Raw genomic sequence first — 20,430 nt, 5'->3', positions numbered from 1 at the left:
TTAAAACAAATGAGGAAGTAGCACGCGGCTGGGTCTCTAAGCAAAAGCTCGGAATCCATTTAGCAAAAGGTAGCAAACTCTGATCATTTTTATTCATAAGACTTTAAGCAATTACTTTTTACCTAAGCTTTTGCTACCTTTTGCTACTCAAGCTTTTGCTTTAAGCAAATGCTTGATTTTTATTCATCAGGCTCATTGTCTCTCCCAGTTTGGTGAATATTCTGGGCACTATATTGAGCCCGAATGGCATTCTCTGAACGAGTAAGCCTGTCTTCCTAGTTTGAATCCTAGGTAGGGAGAAAAGTTTCTCGCTTTCGGGACGTGATAATAAACGTCTGTAAGATTGATAGAGGTGGTGACGGCCCCACGGGGAAGTAAGGTCCCCACCTGCGAGACAGTTAGCATGCGAAACTTGTCGCATTGAATGTATGAGTTGAGACGGGACAAATCCAGAATCACTCTTCGTTTGTCCGTGTCCTTCTTTGGCACGGTGAACAAACGTCCTTGAAACTTCATGTGTCTGACCTTCTTTATTGCCTTCTTCTGGAGAAGGTCTTTGGCATAATTTAGAAGGTCTGTCGTTGGGATTTGGTGGAATCTGACTGGTACTATACTTTGGGCCCATGGACTGAAGGTCCAATGGTCCTGGAAGAGGTACAGTCTCCTACCTACCTGGACTGGATCATTGGTTGATTGAGGTCTTACTTCCTCTGCCTCCTCTGAAACCTCTGCCTAGAGGTAGCTCTGGAACCAGCTCTATGCCGGTAAGCTCCTCTTGTTCTATTACCCTTTCCTTGCCTATTATAGGTTTGAAAGGCTCCCTGCGTTTCAAACGAAGCATTGAAGGTAGGGGAGGTCACAAATGTAGCCGAACTCGAGGGCTGTTGAGTTGGCTGACTTTGTACCAGGACAAATTGTTGTTGTGGTCGTGCCGTAGACGTTGAAGGTTGACCAAGCTGGGAGACAGGGACTGCTTGTACCACTGTCTGTGACTGAGGGGTTTGGTAGGGCTGATACTTCCTGACCCTCTTCCTATTTTTGGGTTGTGGTCCAGAGGCTTCAAACTTCCTCTTGAAGGGAAGGCCCCAGCGGACACGAAGGTTCTGATTCGCCCTAGCTGCCTCACTGATGACGCCATTAACAACGTCCTCAGGGAAGAGGTTTGGTCCCCAGATTGAAGCCTTAATGAGTTTATTAGGCTCGTGCCTGATGGAAGCATAGGCCAGGACATGCTTCCTGCAATTCTGCCTAGCAACCACAAAATCATACAGGTCACATTGGAAAGTCTGCAGCAGCGACTTTGTTAGGACCTGGAATAAAGGTTCCTCAGAGTAGACCGAAGCCGTCAATTCCGTCGTAGTAATGAAATTGATTGACCTACTTAGTCTACATTTAGCTTCGAATTCTGCCTTTACCAAGGCATCTGGGATTCTGGGTAGCCTTTCACTAAATTGCGTGGAAGCACACTCTGGGTCAAGTCTGCCCACTGTGAAAGTTTCTGGAGCGCCTACCCAGCACTCCAAGTTTCCGGGAAAGAGCAGAGGTAGGCTCTGTCTCTCTAAGTTGAGCCATTGGTTTTTCCTCTATTCCAGCCTGCAGAGTTAATTCTGCAATCTTGGAAGTACAAGGGGTCGGGATGTTATCCCCTACCACGAACATGTTATAACAACCTTTATTTGGCGTCAGCTTCGTGTTGATGCACTCCCATTCTGAAAGAGTGCGGACCCATGCCTACTGTGCCTGGTCCCTAGGATAGATCACCGTCTCCTTGGGGACTTTGTTTACCCTTACAAAGGCTTCCTCGGCTAAACGAGCGTAGCCTGGGAAGGGAAATTGGAGGCCCGCCAGGAAGAACTCATAATCTTCCACCGGACGGGTACCACATCCTTCAATTGTCAGCATGCCTTCAGAGAAAGGAGCATGCAGAGCCAACCGCCATGGGTTGTTATCCTCAAATGGCGGGAGCTTAGAAACATCCGGTACAACAAAGGATTGCTGTGTGCCTCCAAACTGAATAAGTCCGGTCAGCAAACTCTCCTGAGTTTGTAGTCTCTGAGCAAGAGACAGGATGGATTGTCCTGATGTCTCTAAGCCCGAAGCGAGCTGAGAAGACATCGATTGGAATCTCAAGTCTACCATGCTGCCCATCTTCGCCATGAGGAAATTTGCAAAAGCATCAGGGTTAAAGCCGGATTCCAATGGTCTGGTTTTAGGACCTTTAGCTCTTGACCCTTTATGTGGGGGAGTAGCTTTTGCCTGGGCAGTCAAAGGCTTGGTAGCCAATGATGACCTGGCGGAGTCTGCTGGAGAAGGCTTAGCTGGTCTGGCAGCCTTCTGCAGGGACTTCTTTGTTAAAGTTCTCACCTTGGGGATTACTGAACCAGACCTATCCCAAGGATCCTGGACTTTGAGAAGCCCTGGAAGGAAGATGAATAAGAAGATGGACTAAAAACATTAATTTTAGAGCTAATACCTCCTGCCTCACTTACCTCCCTACCTTCTTCCTGAGAGTCGATGGCCATCGGTTTTAGTTGTAGGCTGATGTCTGCTACCTCTCCGGTCACTTCCTCACATAAACCCTCTTCAAGGGGGATCTGGGTATCTAAACGGATCCTCTCTATGATAGGAGCCGCAAGTTCCCTAGCTACTGCTACCGAAATCCTAGCATTGGGATAGAGGAGAGAACACATCTCCTCCGACAGCATATAGGGGCATCCAGCGGTAACGTTCCTACCATAGCCGCCCACCCAGATCTTAAGGTTTGCTAATGACGAGGCCTTAAGCACCAGAGGGGTCTGTAAGAAAGGACGAAATCAGATCCTCCAGAAATTTCCCATCCTATATGAAACTGTTCAAAAATAAACATTACTAAGGTACGGATGGTACTTACCGACTTATTAGTTACGTTTTGTACTGAGCCGTAACATACTTCGCAGCCATCCGGATGCCAGACTAGGAAGTTTTCCATCTGTACTGAACAGCTGGCATGAGATCGGCAGACTACATGCCCACAAGGTTGTTGGATAACAGCTGAACAGCCCAACTCCAGACAGTGTACCATCTGTAAGATAGAATTGATACATGAGTACACTTAAACTAGTTTTATGATAACTAGTTACAGGGAAAAATCAACTCTTCAGTAAGAATTGTACTAAATAATAAGCTGTGAAAGTCTTCGCTTGTTATGGAATCCATGATCTCATTATCGTGATCGCTAATACCGACGGAACTGGCTTAATACGAGCAGAACAGTGAGCCAGGTAAACCTGATCTGAATCTGAACGTACCAGAAAAGAGTAGCTATTCCAAGTTAATTGGAAAAGTATTCTAAACCTGGTTCCACCCCCACCGGAATGGGGGCGGTAGTGAAAAAATAGAGAATAATGGAAAACAGAGTGGCGGACACAGCAGTACTAATAACCTCCGGTGTGTAATAACCTGGCGAGAGCGATGATAGATCACACTTCGACCGGGAAACACAGAGCCGGAGAAGTACCCACAGAGATTGCATAATCTCTATTCCTTGACCTCCTCCGACTAATCCCCCGGGAATAGTGCTCGACGCTCCAGCTGTCGTTCCCCGGAAGGGTTACTAGAACGGCGAGCTAACAAAACACCACCGCAAACAAACCGGCCGGAAGGGAAGAGCACGGAGGGGGAAGGGTAACTAGTGAAATTACAAAAAGGGGTTACTTAAACAGAATTACATAAACCACAACTCCTTAACCTCCTCCGACTAATCCCCCGGGATGGTGCTCAACGCTCCAGCTGCCGTTCCCCATAAGGGTTACTAGAACAGCGAACTAACAAAACACCACCGGAATAGGTCCGGGCCGGAAGGAAGAGCACGGAGGGGGAAGGGTAATTAGTAATCACCTGGCAACAGCGACCGGTCAGGTGATTATTACCTTCCGAGAAGCCGTGGAAAAACCTACAACTAAAGGGGGCAGAAGACGGCAGGCCAACTGACACCCTAAAGGAGGTATTAGCCGAAGCTATACTAAACCAAAATATTGAAATAGGAATTATTGGAAGTACCGACGAATAAAATAATCCATCTACTAACCTAGCCTAACCCTCCAAAATCAGATATACCGATCTGGTCGGGTGGCTTAGGATGGCGCCTACTAGAATGTCGCGAAAGAGGAAACTCAGAACCTAAACTAACCCTCCAAAATCGAATATATCAACCTGGTCAGGAAAGATGGGTCTAGCACCTACATTCTGTGACAAGAGAGAATTCTCTAGTAAAGGATCACCTTCCAAAACTAATTTAATAGTCTGGTCAGGATCGCCAGAACTAAAACCAATCAAGGTAGAGAGAAAAAACTCTTAACCGCCCAGCCTAACTTCCAAAATCTAACCTAGATCTGGTCAGGTAGGCTAGGAACGGTAATAAGCGGCCAAGGAAAGGTAATATTCGTGTAGGACTCCCAACCTCATCAATATAATAGCAATAATATTGTAACATAAACTAAATAACAATAAAATCATCTACATAAAATGCATAAGCACCGCGAAATTCTCACTTCTCAAGTAATATGCGTAACACTAGGCTAGCCTAGGTTCGCTTCAACACAATATTCGCTCATGTAGTAGAATGAAAATTTATTGCATATTTGTGAGGGAACCAAATAGCTCCTGAAGGCCTTGAAAAAAGAGAGAGGGAAACCCTCTAAAAAGCTATAATTAAAATTAATAAAATTTTATTAAAACAACCTATCGGAACCCATCAGGAGCGAAATGGTAAAATTCCACGATAACAGTAACGTATACTGTAATTAGCAAAAAGGATAATGATTTATCGTAATAAAAAAGTTGAGGAGACTGAATACGCGAACAACAGTGCATTTAAATGGCTGACTTGAGAGACGATACGTTTGGCTCCCAGATAACATTACAATAAACAACACCACATAAAATGCACCGTTGCCCAAACGCGTACAAAGTCAGAAAAATAATACTCAACTTAGATGAAGATGCTTCTTGAAGATCAGAAGACATGATAAATCCAAAATCACAAAATATCAATATCACAACCAAAACACTTCTTCGTGACAACGAGTGCTATGAAGGAATGTAGATCTTGGTAGAAGAAGTAGGGATGAGCGGAGGGTGATCGTTGTAACGTCTCCTCTCTGGTGAGGGATTTTGAGAGGAGAGAACTAATTGGCTGGAGGCCTGTGGTAGTGGCATCCACTCGCCCCGTTTTTATACCGACGCCTATGAAAGTGATCGATCCAGAGAGGTAGTAACTCTGGCATTCCATATGGCTTTTTTCTCTGGTATATTTAGCAATATTTATACCTTGAAATGAGTGTTATAAGGAACATTTCACTGGGCGACACAGGCCTTCACCCAGAAATATAGATACTGTATACAAACCAGAGCTTCTTACCTTAATCCCACTTCAAGCACCCCTCATAGTCCCTGATGCAATCCTACCTCAAGCACCCATCATAGTCCCTGATGTAATCCTACCTCAAGCACCCATCATAGTCCCTGATGCAATCCTACCTCAAGCACCCATCATAGTCCCTGATGCAATCCTACCTCAAGCACCCATCATAGTCCCTGATGCCAAAGAGAAGTGGTGACAGTGTGCGTGAGGATTCTCCCACTTACACCCCTTTACCACTAGTTAGACTAACTACTTTGTTACAAAGTTTACACAGCTGAGCATTCCTCAGTTTGTGGAATACTCTACATAAAAGGCTCTGCTTTTTATGCCTAAAAAAATACTAATTAATTTTATAATTTGTTTTTTATATGTTGCTTCTAAGATATTTTATTGTTTTAACTTGATTTTTTTATTTTGCAAGCTGTCTGGTAAAAGAAATTAAATTTTTCCATAAGTTGTATAGAATAATGGAAGAATTAAAAGGTGTTCTAGCAACTTGTGTGTGATTTTATTGTGAACTGGTATAGGAAACAAGTAACATGTTCTTTTTTTCTAGGTTGGAAGGCTTTACCTTCTTTGTTATCTCAGATGAGTAACAGTCTGGTTCGGATACCTGTTGCAACTTTGTCAAGGCCCTTGTTTACCAATAGAACTTTAGCTCCTGTTGCTGGAAAACTAAAGTTGGTAAGTAAAATTTGGTATTACTGATGTTTAGTATCTCTTGCCTATTTATATATTGGTAATGACCTTCACAGTAATGTTAAGTTGAGGCTTTCATTTGTAATTCCAGTAAAGACTGGATATGTAATCTTTAATTGGAAGTTAAGAATGTTTTTTTTCAAGTTTTTGATGTGTAATTTTTTCATGGGTTCCAATAATCTCGTGAGATCTGCAATGTAATACATACTGTACTGTACTGTGTTCCAAATGGTTGTTCAAATGTTGATTGCAACAGATATTGGGCATATCTCCCTACATCTCCCTACTTCCAATCTTCTCTTTGATTGTCAGTAAAGTGATCTTGATAGGAGACACAAAGTCAGACTTAATCAAATTGATCTTAATGTTTTTTTTCCACTTACCTAACCATGAGGCTCCTATATTTTATAGTATATGTATAAAATTCATAACTTGGGTGATGGAGGCATTGTACTTTACCCTAATCAAAAGTTTTTCAAGTGGCTGGTAGAAGCAAGTGTTTGTTGAGGGTGTATTTAGTAAGCTTTGGCCCTAGCATGTCATGTTCGACTGGGTTGTTTCATGAGGGTGTTTGTTTTCTTTCTACGCTAGCAACAAAATTGTCGGTCTTAAAATATTGTATGCAGCTAATGCAACTCCTGTTACAGTTATGTGCACCCCACTGTAAAGTAAATGTGGTTATACTGCTAGCTAATCTTATACTGTGTTCCCATCCCATGGTGTGCTTGTATAGATAAAACCGTTTTCTGGGATTGACCTGTGTCGCCCAGTGAAATGTACCTATAGCACTCATTTCTAGATATAAATAAATGCTAAATATACCAGAGAAAAAAGCCAATGGAATGCCAGAGTTACTACCTCTGGATCGATCACCCCCAAGGGTGTCGGTATAGCAACAGGGGCGAGTGGAAGCCACTTATCACAGATACTTTGCCCAATATCTTTATTCCTTCATAGCACTTGCTACACGAACAGCTTTATTTTTCGCTGTGATCCAATTGCTATAATTTTGTTAAGGGGGCCGGCCGGCTAATGCCGTTTTTTAACGACAGGACTTTGACATTCATACCACTTAATAAGGTGACATGGGACATCTCCAAACCGCATATGATTTTCGCCTCTGACCTTCGGTTTTGTGACGCCAGGGCAATTTATCCCGAAAATAACCATTTTTCAAATTCTATCTCCTCCCTTGATATTTAATATTAAGACCTGGGATTACTACCATATAGTATAGACCTGATGTCGACCTCCAATCAAATGGAGAGTTTTTTTTCTAAAAGTCATTTTTTTGCTAGATAAGAATTTTTCAATATGGTAAATAAAAAAAATAACCCTATAAATCACGAGAAAAAAAAAAAAAAATTATAAAAAAAAGACGAAACAAAAATTGGAAAAAAAAGTTGCTCTATTTGATTGTTCTATAATTTCTTTCTGAGTTATATACCAAATTCCAATGTTATAGCTTTAAAACTAAGTGAGGAGATAGATTTTGAAGGTCAATAAGTATAGTTTTGAGATACGGGCGTTCAAAGTTTTCCTTCGTATTTCTATAAAGACAATGTTAATAAATAATGATTATTATGAATGTATATTTCTTTTTTGTGTATTAATAAACCAAAACTATTTTATTTATCATAATTTAATCATAAATGATGATCCCTTTGCTCATATATCGTAGCCTTGGGCACTGCTTGAGGCAAGATGGGGCACTCCTTCTACGTAACCCCTCTCCTCCCCTTCACTAACTCGGCTTATTACAGCGAATTTTCTTCTGTATGTTAGCGTGATGTTTTCCTTGTATTTTCCTCTTTGGCATGATGACATTCTTGCCGAAACAAAGATAAACAAACGTAAATGCAAGAGAATGTCAGAGGTGAAACTCGAAGGTGTACTCTCTTTTTACAAAGACAATTTAATAAATCATGATTATTATGAATTTCATATTCCATTTTGGGTATTAAAAAACCAAAACTATGTTATTTATCATAAATGAAGATCTCTTTGCTCAAAGATTGTAGCCTTGGGCACAGTGTGACGTGTGCTGTCAGGCAAGAAGGGGGCGTTACTAGGCAACCCTCCCCTCTCTCTTCACTAACCACGCGTATATTATGATATTCTGTAATAATACTTGAGCAATTTTTCTTCGTCTGTATGTTAGCGAGATGTTTTCCTTGTCTTTTCCTCATTGGCATGATGAACTTCTTGCCGAAACATACATAAACATACGTAAAAGGAAGCGAATGTCACGAGGTGAAACTCGAACGTGTAATTTACTAAGTACGTGTAATCTACTTGAAGTCTATGGTCCAACTGATTCATGATTGAACCAGATACTCGCTTCTGCGACCCACGGAATCTCTACACATGCCATTTCTCACAATTTCTTTGCCAATAATTATCAAAATTTACGATAACAGAAGAAATACTGTATTTTCTTGTACGGATGAATGATTTAGGCTTATTGAGTTATGTTTACTAATTACCCTGTAACTACGAAAGTAAGAGGAATTTTGACTAAATATTTTGTATACGTATTCTCAATTGCCATATGAAGCTCCATGAATTTTTTCATGACTTTGCATTTTTTGCCCTATACCACCATATATCGGGGTTCCGGCCGGCCCCCTTATATATGTCTTCTGATCTTCAAGAAGCATCTTCATCTAAGTTGAGTATAATATTGACTTTGAACTCGGTTAGACATCAGTTTGTCCTTATTTGAGAAGTTTTTAATCGAGATGTTTGCATGTTGCGTATGTGGAAGGAACCCTCATCCAGGGAACCGCCATGTTTACATCAAGTTGTACTGCGTTACTCAGTCTTCTCAACTTTTTATTTTTAATTTTTTAATTTTTTTTTTTTTTTTCGATGAATATCTTAAATTCACCACTATTGCACATCACAGTAAGCGCTACTGTTGTTGTTAAATTTTACTATTTCGCTCCTGATGTGTATTGATAGGGTTTTGTATTACGGTTCAACCTTTACATTTTTGGCCTTATTTAGAGGGTTTCCCTCGTTAGTCATCGTCCTTCATGAGTGATTTGGTTCCCTCACGAGTGTGTTGTTTTATTTCATCTTAATGCGTGATTAGTGTGTTGGAAGTGGACTAGGCTAGCTAGCCTAGTACTACGCCAGTTATTATTTTGGAGGTAAAGGAAGGCCCCCTTCCATCCACTATGCTCATGCATGTTGTGTATGTGGTAATTTTTGTATTATCTTTTTTTAATATTATATTGGTATACTAATTTTATTTTGATGAGGTTAGTTTGGAAGTCCCACACAATTTACCACCCTAGCCTACCTGACCAGATCGATGAGATTTTGGAGGGTAGGCTAGGCATTTGAGAGTGCTACTCGCTACCCATAGTTGATACTAGTCCTGGCTACCTGACCAGACCGATTTTTGGTTTTGGAGGGTGTTCCATCACTAGAGAGTTCCTCTCTGTTTACATAAATGTAGGTGCTAGACCTGTCTGACCTGACCAGGTCGATACGTTCGATTTTGGAGGGTTAGGTTAGGCTCTAGAGTGTCCTCTTTCCTAACTTACTAGTTTGCGCTATCCTAGCCTACCTGACCAGATTGGTGTATCCGATTGTGGAAGGTTAGGCTAGGCTCGCAGATGGGCTTGCCCCCTTTTTTCGTCGGTACTTCCAATACTTCTTTATCAATAAAGTTTGCATGTATAGCCTTGGCATTTACCTCCTTTAGGGTGTCAGTTGGCATGCCGCCTTCTATCCCTTTAGTTGTAGGCTACTTCACGGCTTCTCGGAGGGTGATAATCACCTGACCGGTTGCTGTTGCCAGGCGATTACAAGTCTTCCTTTCTCCTCCGAGCTTTTCCCTTCCGTTCCGGACTCGTTCCGGCAGTGTTTCCTTAGCTCGCTGACCTAGTAATCCTACCAGTGAACAGCAGCTGGAGCGTCGAGCATCGTCTCGGGGGATTAGTCAGTGGAGATTAAGGATTAGTATTTTATGTAATCTCTGTTGGTATGTCTCCGAGCCTGTGTTTATTCTGGTGAGGTGTGGTCTACCATCACTTCCGCCAGTATTTTATACGCTGGAATGCTATGTACCTCTGTTTCCGCCGCTCGGTGTTCCGTATTTCTCTGTTGTTATCGCTGTTCCCCACTTCGGTGGAGGCGGAACTAGGCTTAGGCAATGCATTTCCAATTGACTTGGAATTGCTATCCTACTCCGGTGTGATCAGACTCAGGCCTAGGTTTTACCTTGTTTCCCTGTTCTGTTCATATCAGGCCAACTCCGCCGGTCTTAGCTATTGCGATACCGAGATTATGGATTCCGGAGCAGGCGGAGACAATCAGAGCTTTTACATTATATAAAGTTATAATAGTTGATGTTTACCTTTAGTGAGTTTTAGTAGAACTAGTCTAAGTGTAAACATACCACCGGAATTAACTCCAGCGGAACTATTGGAAGATATTCATGTATCAATTTTTAACTTACAGATGGTAAGCTGTCAGGAGTTAGGGTGTACAGCCGTTCTCCAACAACCATGTGGTCATGAGGTCTGTCGTTCTCATGCCAGTTGTGCGGTGCAGATCGATAACCTATTGGTATGGCACCCGGACGGCTGTGAAGTTTGCTACTCATTGTTTGAGTATGTGACTGATGAGTTGGTAGGTACCATTCTCACCTTGGTAATGTTTTCTATTTTGTATGACATATCCTTACATTTATATATCTGAAAATATGACACGTTCCGCCACTGGAGGATCTGATTTCGTCCTCTCTTACAGACTCCTCTGGCGCTCAAAACCTCCTCGTTGACGACCCTAAGGACCTGGGTTGGAGGTTTTGGCAGGAATGTCGCTGCCGGATGCCCCTATGACTGTCGGAGGAGCTTTGTTTGCTACTGTATCCGAACGCAAGGACTTCTTCGGCAGTGGATAGGGAGGTTGCGGCCCCTATGATTGGCAAAATTCGGATGGAGACCCAGGCCCCTCCGGAAGACCAAAACGCCTCGTGCAAGGAGGTGGCGGAAGAGGTGGCGGCCATCAGTATCCATCTTGAACCGATGACCGTCGACGCGCAGGAAGAGGGTAGGGAAGTAAGTGAGGCAGGTAGCTGTAGTTCTAGATCTGTCAAAAAGAAATCATTTTCTTTCAGCCCTACTCCGTCTTCTTCCTCTTCTTTCCAAGGCTTTTCAAAGGCCAGGAACCTTGGGGACAGATCTAGTTCCGTGATCCCCAAGGTAAAAGCCCTGAAGAAGAAGACTCTGCCTAGGACTTAACAGACCAAATAATCCTACTCCAGCGAGTTCCGCCAGGTCGTTATTGGCTCCTACACCTATGACTTCCTCGGCTAAAGCTACTCCCCCACATAAGGGGTCGAGAGCTAAAGTATCTAAAGCCAGATCTACAGAGTCCAGCTTTGATCCTGAAGCCTTCGCTAATCTTCTTATGGAAAAGATGGGCAGTATCGTGGACTCAAGGTTGCAGTCGATGTCTTCTCAGCTCGCTTCGAGCTTGGAGACATCGGGTCAGTCCATCCTGGCTCAGAGGCTACAGGTCCAGGAGAGTTTGCTGGCCGGACTTATGCAGTCCGGAGGCACACAGCAGTCCTTCATTGTGCCGGATGCTTCTAAGCTTCCGCCATTTGAGAACAGCAACCCATGGCGGTTGGCTCTGCATGCCCCTTTTTCGGATGGCATGCTGACAATTGAAGGCTGGGGAACCTGTCCCATGGAAGATTACGAGTTCTTCCCGGCGGACCTCCAATTTCCCTTCCCAGGCTTCGCTCGGTTAGCTGAGGAAGCATTAGTCAGGGTAGACAGGGTCCCAAAGGAAACAGTAGTTTATCCTAGGGACCAGGCACAGTCGGCATGGGTGAACACTAGACTGCCACACAAGGGTTGCTACACCATGTTCGTGGTGAGGGATAACATCCCAACCCCTTGCACGTCTAACATCGCAGAGTTAACTCTGCAGGCCGGAATGGAGGAGAAGCCGATGCCTCAGCTTCGAGAGACAGAGCCTACCTCTCTGCTCTTTCCCGGAGATCTGGAGTGCTGGGTGGGCGCTCCAGAAACGTTCACAGTGGGCAAACTCGATCCGGAGTGTGCTTCCACACAGTTTAGTGAACGATTACCCAGAATCCTGGAGGCCATGGTAAAGGCAGAATTTGAATCCAGGTGCAGACTGAGTAGTTCGATCAACTCTGTTACTACATCGGAGTTGACGGCGTCTGTCTACTCTGAGGAACCTCTATTCCGGGTTCTAACGAAGTCACTCTTACAGACCTTTCAGAGTGACCTTTATGACTTTGTGGTTGCTAGGCGAAACTGCAGGAAGCATGTCCTTGCCAATGCTTCCATTAGACACGAGCCTAATAAGCTCATTAAAGCGACAATCTGGGGTCCTAACCTTTTTCTTGAAGACGTAGTTAATAGCGTCATCAGTGAGGCTGCTAGGGCTAATCAGAACCTTCGTGTCCACTGGGGTCTTTCTTCCAAAAGGAAGTTTTATTAGACCTCCGGACCGCAACCAAGGTAGGAAGAGGGTCAGGAAGTATCAGTCTTTCCAGGCTCCTCAGACACAGATAGTGATTCAGGCAGTTCCCGTCTCCCAGATTGGTCAACCTTCGACCTCTAAAGCACGACCACAGCAACAATTGGTGTTGCTGCAGAGTCAACCAACTCAACAGTCCTTGAGTTTGGCTGCTTTCGTGACGTCCCCGGCCTTCAACGCTTCGTTTAAAGCACAAGGGGCGTTTCGAGGTTATAACCGAAATGCAAGAGGAAACAGAGCAAGAGGTGCTTACCAGTACAGAGCTGGTTCTAGAACTCCCTCCAGAGGCAGAGGTTCCAGAGGAGGCAGAGGAAGTAAGACCTCATCCAATCTATGAGCCTCTCCAGGTAGGCGGGAGATTGTACCTCTTCCGGGACCATTGGACCTTCAGTCCGTGGGCCCACAGTATTGTATCAAAAGGTCTGGGGTGGAGATGGATAAAAGGGCCTCCTCCACCAATCAGATTCCACCAAATTCCAACGACAGACCTCCTAGACTATGCCAAAGACCTTCTTCAAAAGAAGGCAATAAAGAGAGTCAGACACCTGAAATTTCAGGGATGTTTGTTCACTGTGCCAAAGAAGGACGCGAACAAACGAAAAGTGATTTTGGACTTGTCCCGTCTCAACTCATACATTCAATGCGAAGAGTTCCACATGCTAACCGTCTCGCAGCTGCGGACTTTACTTCCCCTTGGGGTCGTCACCACCTCTATCGATCTTACAGATGCTTATTATCACGTCCTGATAGCGAGAAACTTTTCTCCCTACCTAGGCTTCAAACTAGGAAGACAGGCTTACTCGTTCAGAGTCATGCCATTCGGGCTCAATATAGCGCCCAGAATATTCACCAAACTAGGAGAGACAGTAGTTCAGGAACAAAGAGCTCAGGGGGTTACATTAGTAGCTTACTTAGACGACTGGCTCATTTGGGCACCCAATGACAAAGAATGTCGCAGTGCAACAGCCAAAGTAATAAAATTTTTAGACTATTTGGGATTCCAGATAAACAAGGAAAAGTCCCGTCTCATTCCGGCGTCTCGCTTTCAATGGTTAGGAATTCGATGGAATCTAACCGCACACAAACTATCTCTTCCACCAACCAAGTGCAAAGAGATAGCGAAAGCTACGAGACAATTTCTCAAGAACAGATGGGCGTCTCATCATACCCAAGAAAGAGTCCTAGGTTCTCATCAGTTTGCTTCAATAACAGATATTTTGTTGAAAGCCAGACTGAAGACATCAATCGGGTATGGCGGAGAAGAGCCAACAGCAGACTCAGAGACAAAATCTCCTTGATTCCGCTGATACTTAGGAAAAGACTTCGTTCATGGACGACAGTCAAGAGTCTTTCCAAGTCAGTACCGCTCCAATTTCCCCCGCCGTCTCTAGTAGTCCACACGGGCGCCCTTTGAGTGGATGGGGGGTGTTATTCTCAGTACAAGAAGGTTCAAGGAACATGGTCAACAGTATTCCGCCAGTTCCATATCAACATCTTGGAAGCAATGGCCATTTTCCTGACCCTGAAACGACTAACTCCGGCCAGGAATATTCATATCAGACTAATCTTGGACAATGCAGTGATAGTTTACTGCCTAAACAGAGAAGGTTCCAAGTAGAGCCAAGTAAATCACGTGATGATAGCAATCTTCTCGCTGGCAATGAAACATCATTGGCACCTGTCAGCTACTCACCTGGCAGGAGTACGGAATGTCATTGCGGATTCACTGTCCAGGACAACTCCGCTGGAATCAGAGTGGTCCTTAGACACAAAGTCATTCAATTGGATTTGCCTACAAATACCGGGCCTTCAGGTAGACTTGTTCGCCTCGGAGTCCAACCACAAACTTCCATGTTATGTGGCTCCCAATTTGGATCCTCTAGCTCACACCACAGATGTGATGTCCATAGACTGGAACAATTGGCAGAAGATTTACCTATTTCCGCCAATAAACCTTTTTATGAAAGTTCTACACAAACTCAGATCTTTCAAAGGGCGGATAGCTCTGGTAGCACCCAACTGGCCGAAGAGCAATTGGTTTCCTCTTTTACTAGAGTTGAAACTCCGTCCCAGACGGATCCCCAACCCAAAACTGACTCAAATAGTACAAACTCGGACTGTGTCAGCTTCCACAAGAATTCTGAATGCCCTAACTTTATGGACTTCATGAGGTTCGTGGCACAGAAAGGTGCTAATATTGATCCACTAAACACATTATTCTTGGAATCAGACAAAAGAGAATCGACACTCCGGCAGTATGATTTGGCAGTGAGGAAGTTAGCCATCTTTCTAAAAGAATCAGATGTTCAGACAATGACCACGAATCTAGCAGTTTCATTTTTTAGAACTATGTTCGAAAAAAAGGCCTAGCTGCTAGTACTATTACAACTAAATCCGCCTTAAGGAAAATATTTCAGTATGTCTTTAATATTGATTTAACAGATTCGTAATTTTCATCTATTCCTAGAGCATGTGCCGTCCCAAGACCATCTACCGCCCGCTACTGCTACAACAAGCGTCCCGTCCGCCATTCCTTTAATAGCACTCTCAACGTTTACACGTGTGTGTTGTTTCGGAAGCCTTTTTGCTTATTTTCATGACGACTGAACGTCAGGAGACTCCCGTATCTAAGTTGAGTATTGCAAATATCAATTTTGCACTTGTTAGGGTAGCAATGTTAGTTATATGTAGGTTTTAGGCGTTGTTATGTAGCGGGAGCCCCGTATGACGCCGCTCCTGAGTCAGCCATTACATGCATCGCTACCCGCTAATTTTCATATCATTCATGACGACTTTCAATTAGTCCCCCATACTAATTGTAGTCGCGTCCAGTGGTTAGATTAGCATATATTCAAGAACTTATGCTTTATATAATACATATCCTGACGTGAGGGCTACATCCTGGCCAACCCGACCAGGCCTCATTGGTTTTGGAAGGTAGGCTAGGCTGGGGATCCCTGTCATCCTGTCCCTTACGGCTGGCTTCCCAACCGATTCGTTGGCTGGGCGGTTTAGCCATTTCCTTAGTCCGTATGCTAGACTTCCAAATAAAGGAGGCTAATTCATTCACCTGACCAGGTCGAAATTCGATTTTGGAGGGTAGTTTGGCCCTTATTGTGGCCTATGTACAATGTCCTTGGAGCCGCCCTAGCCTACCTGACCAGATCGTGATTAAATTCCAATTTTGGAGGGTTAGGCTAGCTGCTCAGAGCTACCCTGGCCGACCTGACCAGATCGTTCTGATTTTGCGAAGGTTAGGCTAGCTATTCATGAGGACTTTATTCCTTTCCCCCTCACCTTCTTCCCTATCCCCTCTCGCGTCAGGACTACTTGTGTTATTCTAATAATATCATATTATGCCTGTTTAGTTGTAATGCGTGTCGATTTATTGTACATTTGGCCTATAGGCCTTCTGTCCCTGGTATCGGTTGGTTCACGACTTCTCAGAGGGTTGTCCCACCTGGCCGGTTGTGGTGACTAACTGATCACAAGTGGGCCGCTCCTCTAGGCGACCTCCCTTCCCCTGGACCCACCTCGGTGGGGTGACGCAGCTCGCCATACGCTACCCTCGGGCAGTTTAGCTGAACCTTTTACCCATTGGGGGGAGGGTAGTGAGTACAGCCGGTGCAGTGGTACACCTCGTCACGCTTGGTGGAGATAGTACCGGGTGTTCACCCTGGCGAGTCCTAGTTGGCCACCTGGCGAGTCGGGATGGTATACGCCGCGTGCTACCGCGTTCTCGTCACCCTATCCACGGTCTCCTACTATCCCTTGACTATCTTCCCACCCCAGCAGGACCGGGGGCCCGGCTAAGAGTTCGTTCCTGTTATAATTATAATAGCTACGATCACTTATATGATAAGATTCAGGCCTAGTTTTACCTATTTTCCCTGTTCCGATCCCACGGAGCCAGATCCGGAAGTACTATAAGGATAGAAATTGGGTGGGGACGGGGTACGGAATGGACGATAACAGTCAGAGCTCATGTATAGTAGTTTTATTTAAATTAAGCTTATCTTTAAGCATGCTTCTGGTCCATTTACTATGACGGGCATTTCCACCCCGCTGGGTATTTTAGGACCGAAGCACCGTGTTCCCAAATCCCTTGCTCTGCCCCCTTGTTTCAACATTCTCGTTTAGTACCTCCGTTCCTCACTCCGGTGGGGGCGGACAGTGGGCTAAGAGAGGCAATTCTAGGCTACTAGGTAACGCTTCTCCGGTGCCAGCGGATTCAGGCCAGGTTCATCCTTCCCCTGTTCTGCTTGTACCAAGCCTATCTTTTTATAAGATATTCACGATGAGGATGATAACTAGGGCCGGGAGCTTTTGGGAAGTAAAAATTTGTAAAATTTAGTAGTAGACACGCATTCCACAGGGATCAATCCCGGCGGCCTTAGATTTACGATACATGCCCCACCGGATACATCTCCAGCGGGTCCATATAGTGATACTCATGTATCATTTAACTTACAGATGGTACGCTGTCAGGAGACAGCATGCACGACTATTTTACAGCAGCCGTGCGGGCATGAGGTCTGCAGATCTCATGCCGGATGTGCAGTCCAGGTGGATGACTTGTTGGTGTGGCACCCGGACGGGTGCAAAGTTTGTTATGCCCTGGTAACAGACCTCACTACTGAGTCGGTAGGTACCATTCTACTAAATGATACAATGAGAATTATAATGATGCATATTGGATGAAGTAGTTCATTATTCTAGGATAGGCCTTGATGTAGCTATCTCTTGCCGACCCCCCAAGCCGTCAAGGATTCGGCTCTTACAACCCTCAAGGTCTGGGTAGGAGGATTTGGCCGGAACGTCAAGTCCAAGCAACTCTACATGCTGTCGGAGGAGATGTGCTCACTGATCTACCCCAACGCGAAGATGTCGGCAGCTGTAGCGGCGGACTAGGTGGCTCCCATCATAGCCAAGATCCGGGAAGAGACCCAGGCCCCGTCGGAAGACCTGGAGGGTTTCGGTGAAGAGGTCCTCGGAGAGGTGGCGGCCATCAACTTGGACCACGAGCCCATGGTTGTCGACAGCCAGGGTCAAGGTAGGTAGGTAAGTGAGGCAGGTGGTACGCGGGCTAAAATCCTGTCCTTTAGCCCATCTCAATCCTCTTCTTCATCTTTTCAGGGGTTTGCCAGGAGGGCCACGACTCCTAGGGACAAGTCGGCCTCAGTAATCCCCAAAGTAAAACCTTCCAAGGAAACTCCTAAATCTAATAAGAAGTCCCTACCAAAACCAACAAAATCAAAGCCTCCTAAGACGAGCTGCGCCAGCATGTCATCAGCTCCCAAGCCGGTGGCGGACTCGGCAAAAGCTGCTCCCCCACAACAGGGGTTGAGAGTTAGAGGGTCCAAAGCCAGACCTCAGGAACCTGGCTTTGACCCAGCGGTGTTCTCCAGCATGCTCATGCAGGAGATGGGGAACTTGGTGCAGACCAAGTTCGAGGAGGTCTCGTCACAACTGGTCTCAAGCCTGGAGACGTCGGGACAATCTATTCAGTCCCTGACCGAGAGGCTACAGAACCAGGAGAACTTGATGGCGGGACTCCTCCAGTCCGGGCACTCTCAGCAACCCTTTGTAGTGCCGGACGCTTCTAAATTACCGCCCTTTAAGAATAATAACCCATGGCGGCTAGCAGCACATGCCCCTTTCTCAGAGGGCATGCTGACAATAGAAGGATGTGGAACCCGGCCAGTAGAAGACTTCGAATTCTACCCACCGGGTCTCCAATTTCCCTTCCCGGGCTATGTCCCATTAACGGAGGAGGCACTGATAAGGGAAGATAAGGTCCCCAAGGAGACCGTTATCTTCCCCAGAGACCAGGCCCAATCAGCCTGGGTCCGGACCTTGACCGAATGGGAATGTGTCAACATGAAGGTGACACCCCATAAAAGCCCATTCATCATGTTTGTGGTAGGGGATGATACCCCTACTCCTTGCACCTCCAAAGTGGTTGAGCTGACGCTACAAGCAGCAACGGAGGAAAAACCGATGCCTCAACTCAGGGAGACAGACTTGCCTTCTCTGCTGTTCCCGGGAGGTATGGAGTGCTGGGTGGATGCCCCAGCAACCTTTTTGGTAGGCAAACTCGGCTCAGACTGCGCGACTACCCAGTTCAGTGAACGCCTACCTAGGCTTCCAGAGGTCATGGTAAAGGCGGAATATGAGGCTAGATGTCGGTTAATCAGATCCATCAATTCAGCCACTACGGCGGAAATGACATCCCTGGTATATGCAGACGAGCCACTTTTTAAGATCCTGACGAAGTCATTACTCCACATCTTACAGTGCGATGTATATGACTTCGCAGTAGCCAGGAGGAACTGCAGGAAGCATGTCTTGGCCGATGCTTCCATTAGACATGAACCTAATAGGCTCATCAAATCTTCAATCTGGGGAGCGAATCTGTTCCCCGAGACCATTGTAAATGGGGTTCTCGGGGAAGTGGCCAGAGTGCACCAGAGTTTGAGAGTACGCTGGGGGCTCATTTCCAAAAGGAAATTTGAACCCTCCAGAGCACATCCCAGGGGCAGGAAGAGATCAAGGAAGCTCCAGTCCTTCCAGACCACTTAACCCCAAACAGTGGTACAGGCTGTCCCCGTAACCCAGTTGTGCCAACCCTCCACCTCGAAAACCCAACCACAACAGCAATTCTTGCTACTGCAGAGCCAACCCTCTCAGCAGCCCCAAAGTCCGGCCACTTTTACCTCTTCTCCGGCCTTCAACGCCTCCTTCGAAACTCAAGGGGTGTTTCAGGGGTGTAACAGATTTGCTAAAGGTAGCTGAGCCAGAGGAGCTTTCTGGCACAGGGCTGGCGGAAGAGCCTCCACTAGAGGCAGAGGCTTCTGGGGAAGCTGGGGAAGTCGGCCCTCTGCTAGCCAGTGAGACTCCCCAGGTAGGAGGGAGGCTGTACCTATTCCGGAACCGTTGGAGATTCAGCACTTGGGCTCACAGCATTGTATCAAAAGGACTGGGATGGAGTTGGAAAAAAGGGCCTCCTCCACCAACCAGTTTTTACCAAAATCCAACGGCGGACCTAATAGAGAACACCCAAGACCTTTTTCAAAAGAAGGTAATAAAAGAAATCAAACACTTGAAATTTCAAGGACGCTTGTTCAGCGTTCCAAAGAAAGACTCAAACAAGCCAAGAATAATTCTGGAATTGTCCCATCTGATCTCATACATTCAATGCGACAAGTTCCGCATGCTAACCGTCTCGCAGGTGCGGACCTTACTTCCCCGTGGGGCCGTCACCACCTCTATAGATCTTACAGATGCTTACTATCATGTTCCGGTAGCAAGGCACTTCCGTTCCTTCCTAGGCTTCAAACTAGGCAAGCAGGCTTACGCCTTCAAAGTCATGCCATTCGGGCTCAACATAGCGCCCAGAATATTCACGAAGCCAGCAGAGACAGTAGTACAAGAATTGAGGTCTCAAGGGATAATGTTAGTAGCCTACCTGGACGATTGGCTCATCTGGGCCACAGATGAAAAGGAGTGTCGCAGGGCGACGCACAAAGTAATAAAATTCTTGGAATACCGAGGATTCCAGATAAACAGCAAGAAATCCCGGCTTACTCCGGCACCATGCTTTCAGTGGTTGGGAATCGGAACCAAGAAAGAATCTTAGGTTCACTCCAATTCGCCTCAGTAACAGACGTTCTATTAAAAGCCAAACTGAAGGATATAAACCGGGTTTGGCGGACCAGAGCAAACAGGAAATCTCGAGACAAAATTTCCCGGATCCCGCTGATATTACGGAAGAGACTCCGTCCTTGGACAGAAGT

At 45.5% G+C, this 20,430-nt stretch overlaps 1 protein-coding gene across 1 annotated transcript in view; it reads left to right on the top strand.

Annotated features, from left to right (window-relative positions):
• Positions 1 to 5,957: 5,957 nt before the first annotated feature.
• The window catches only part of LOC135218535 (large ribosomal subunit protein uL22m-like), a gene marked incomplete at its 5' end in the record, with an annotated part of 70,207 nt that continues 55,734 nt past the window's right edge, over positions 5,958 to 20,430 (top strand). The window contains 1 exon segment of the mRNA XM_064254905.1: positions 5,958 to 6,085. Within this exon segment, the coding sequence (XP_064110975.1) occupies positions 5,958 to 6,085 (128 nt within the window).

Source organism: Macrobrachium nipponense, chromosome 9 (genome assembly GCF_015104395.2).
Source record: "Macrobrachium nipponense isolate FS-2020 chromosome 9, ASM1510439v2, whole genome shotgun sequence".
Classification (NCBI taxonomy): Eukaryota; Metazoa; Arthropoda; class Malacostraca; order Decapoda; family Palaemonidae; genus Macrobrachium; species Macrobrachium nipponense.
The sequence above is the reverse complement of the archived record's forward strand: the minus strand, read 5'-3'. Positions and strand labels throughout refer to the sequence as shown.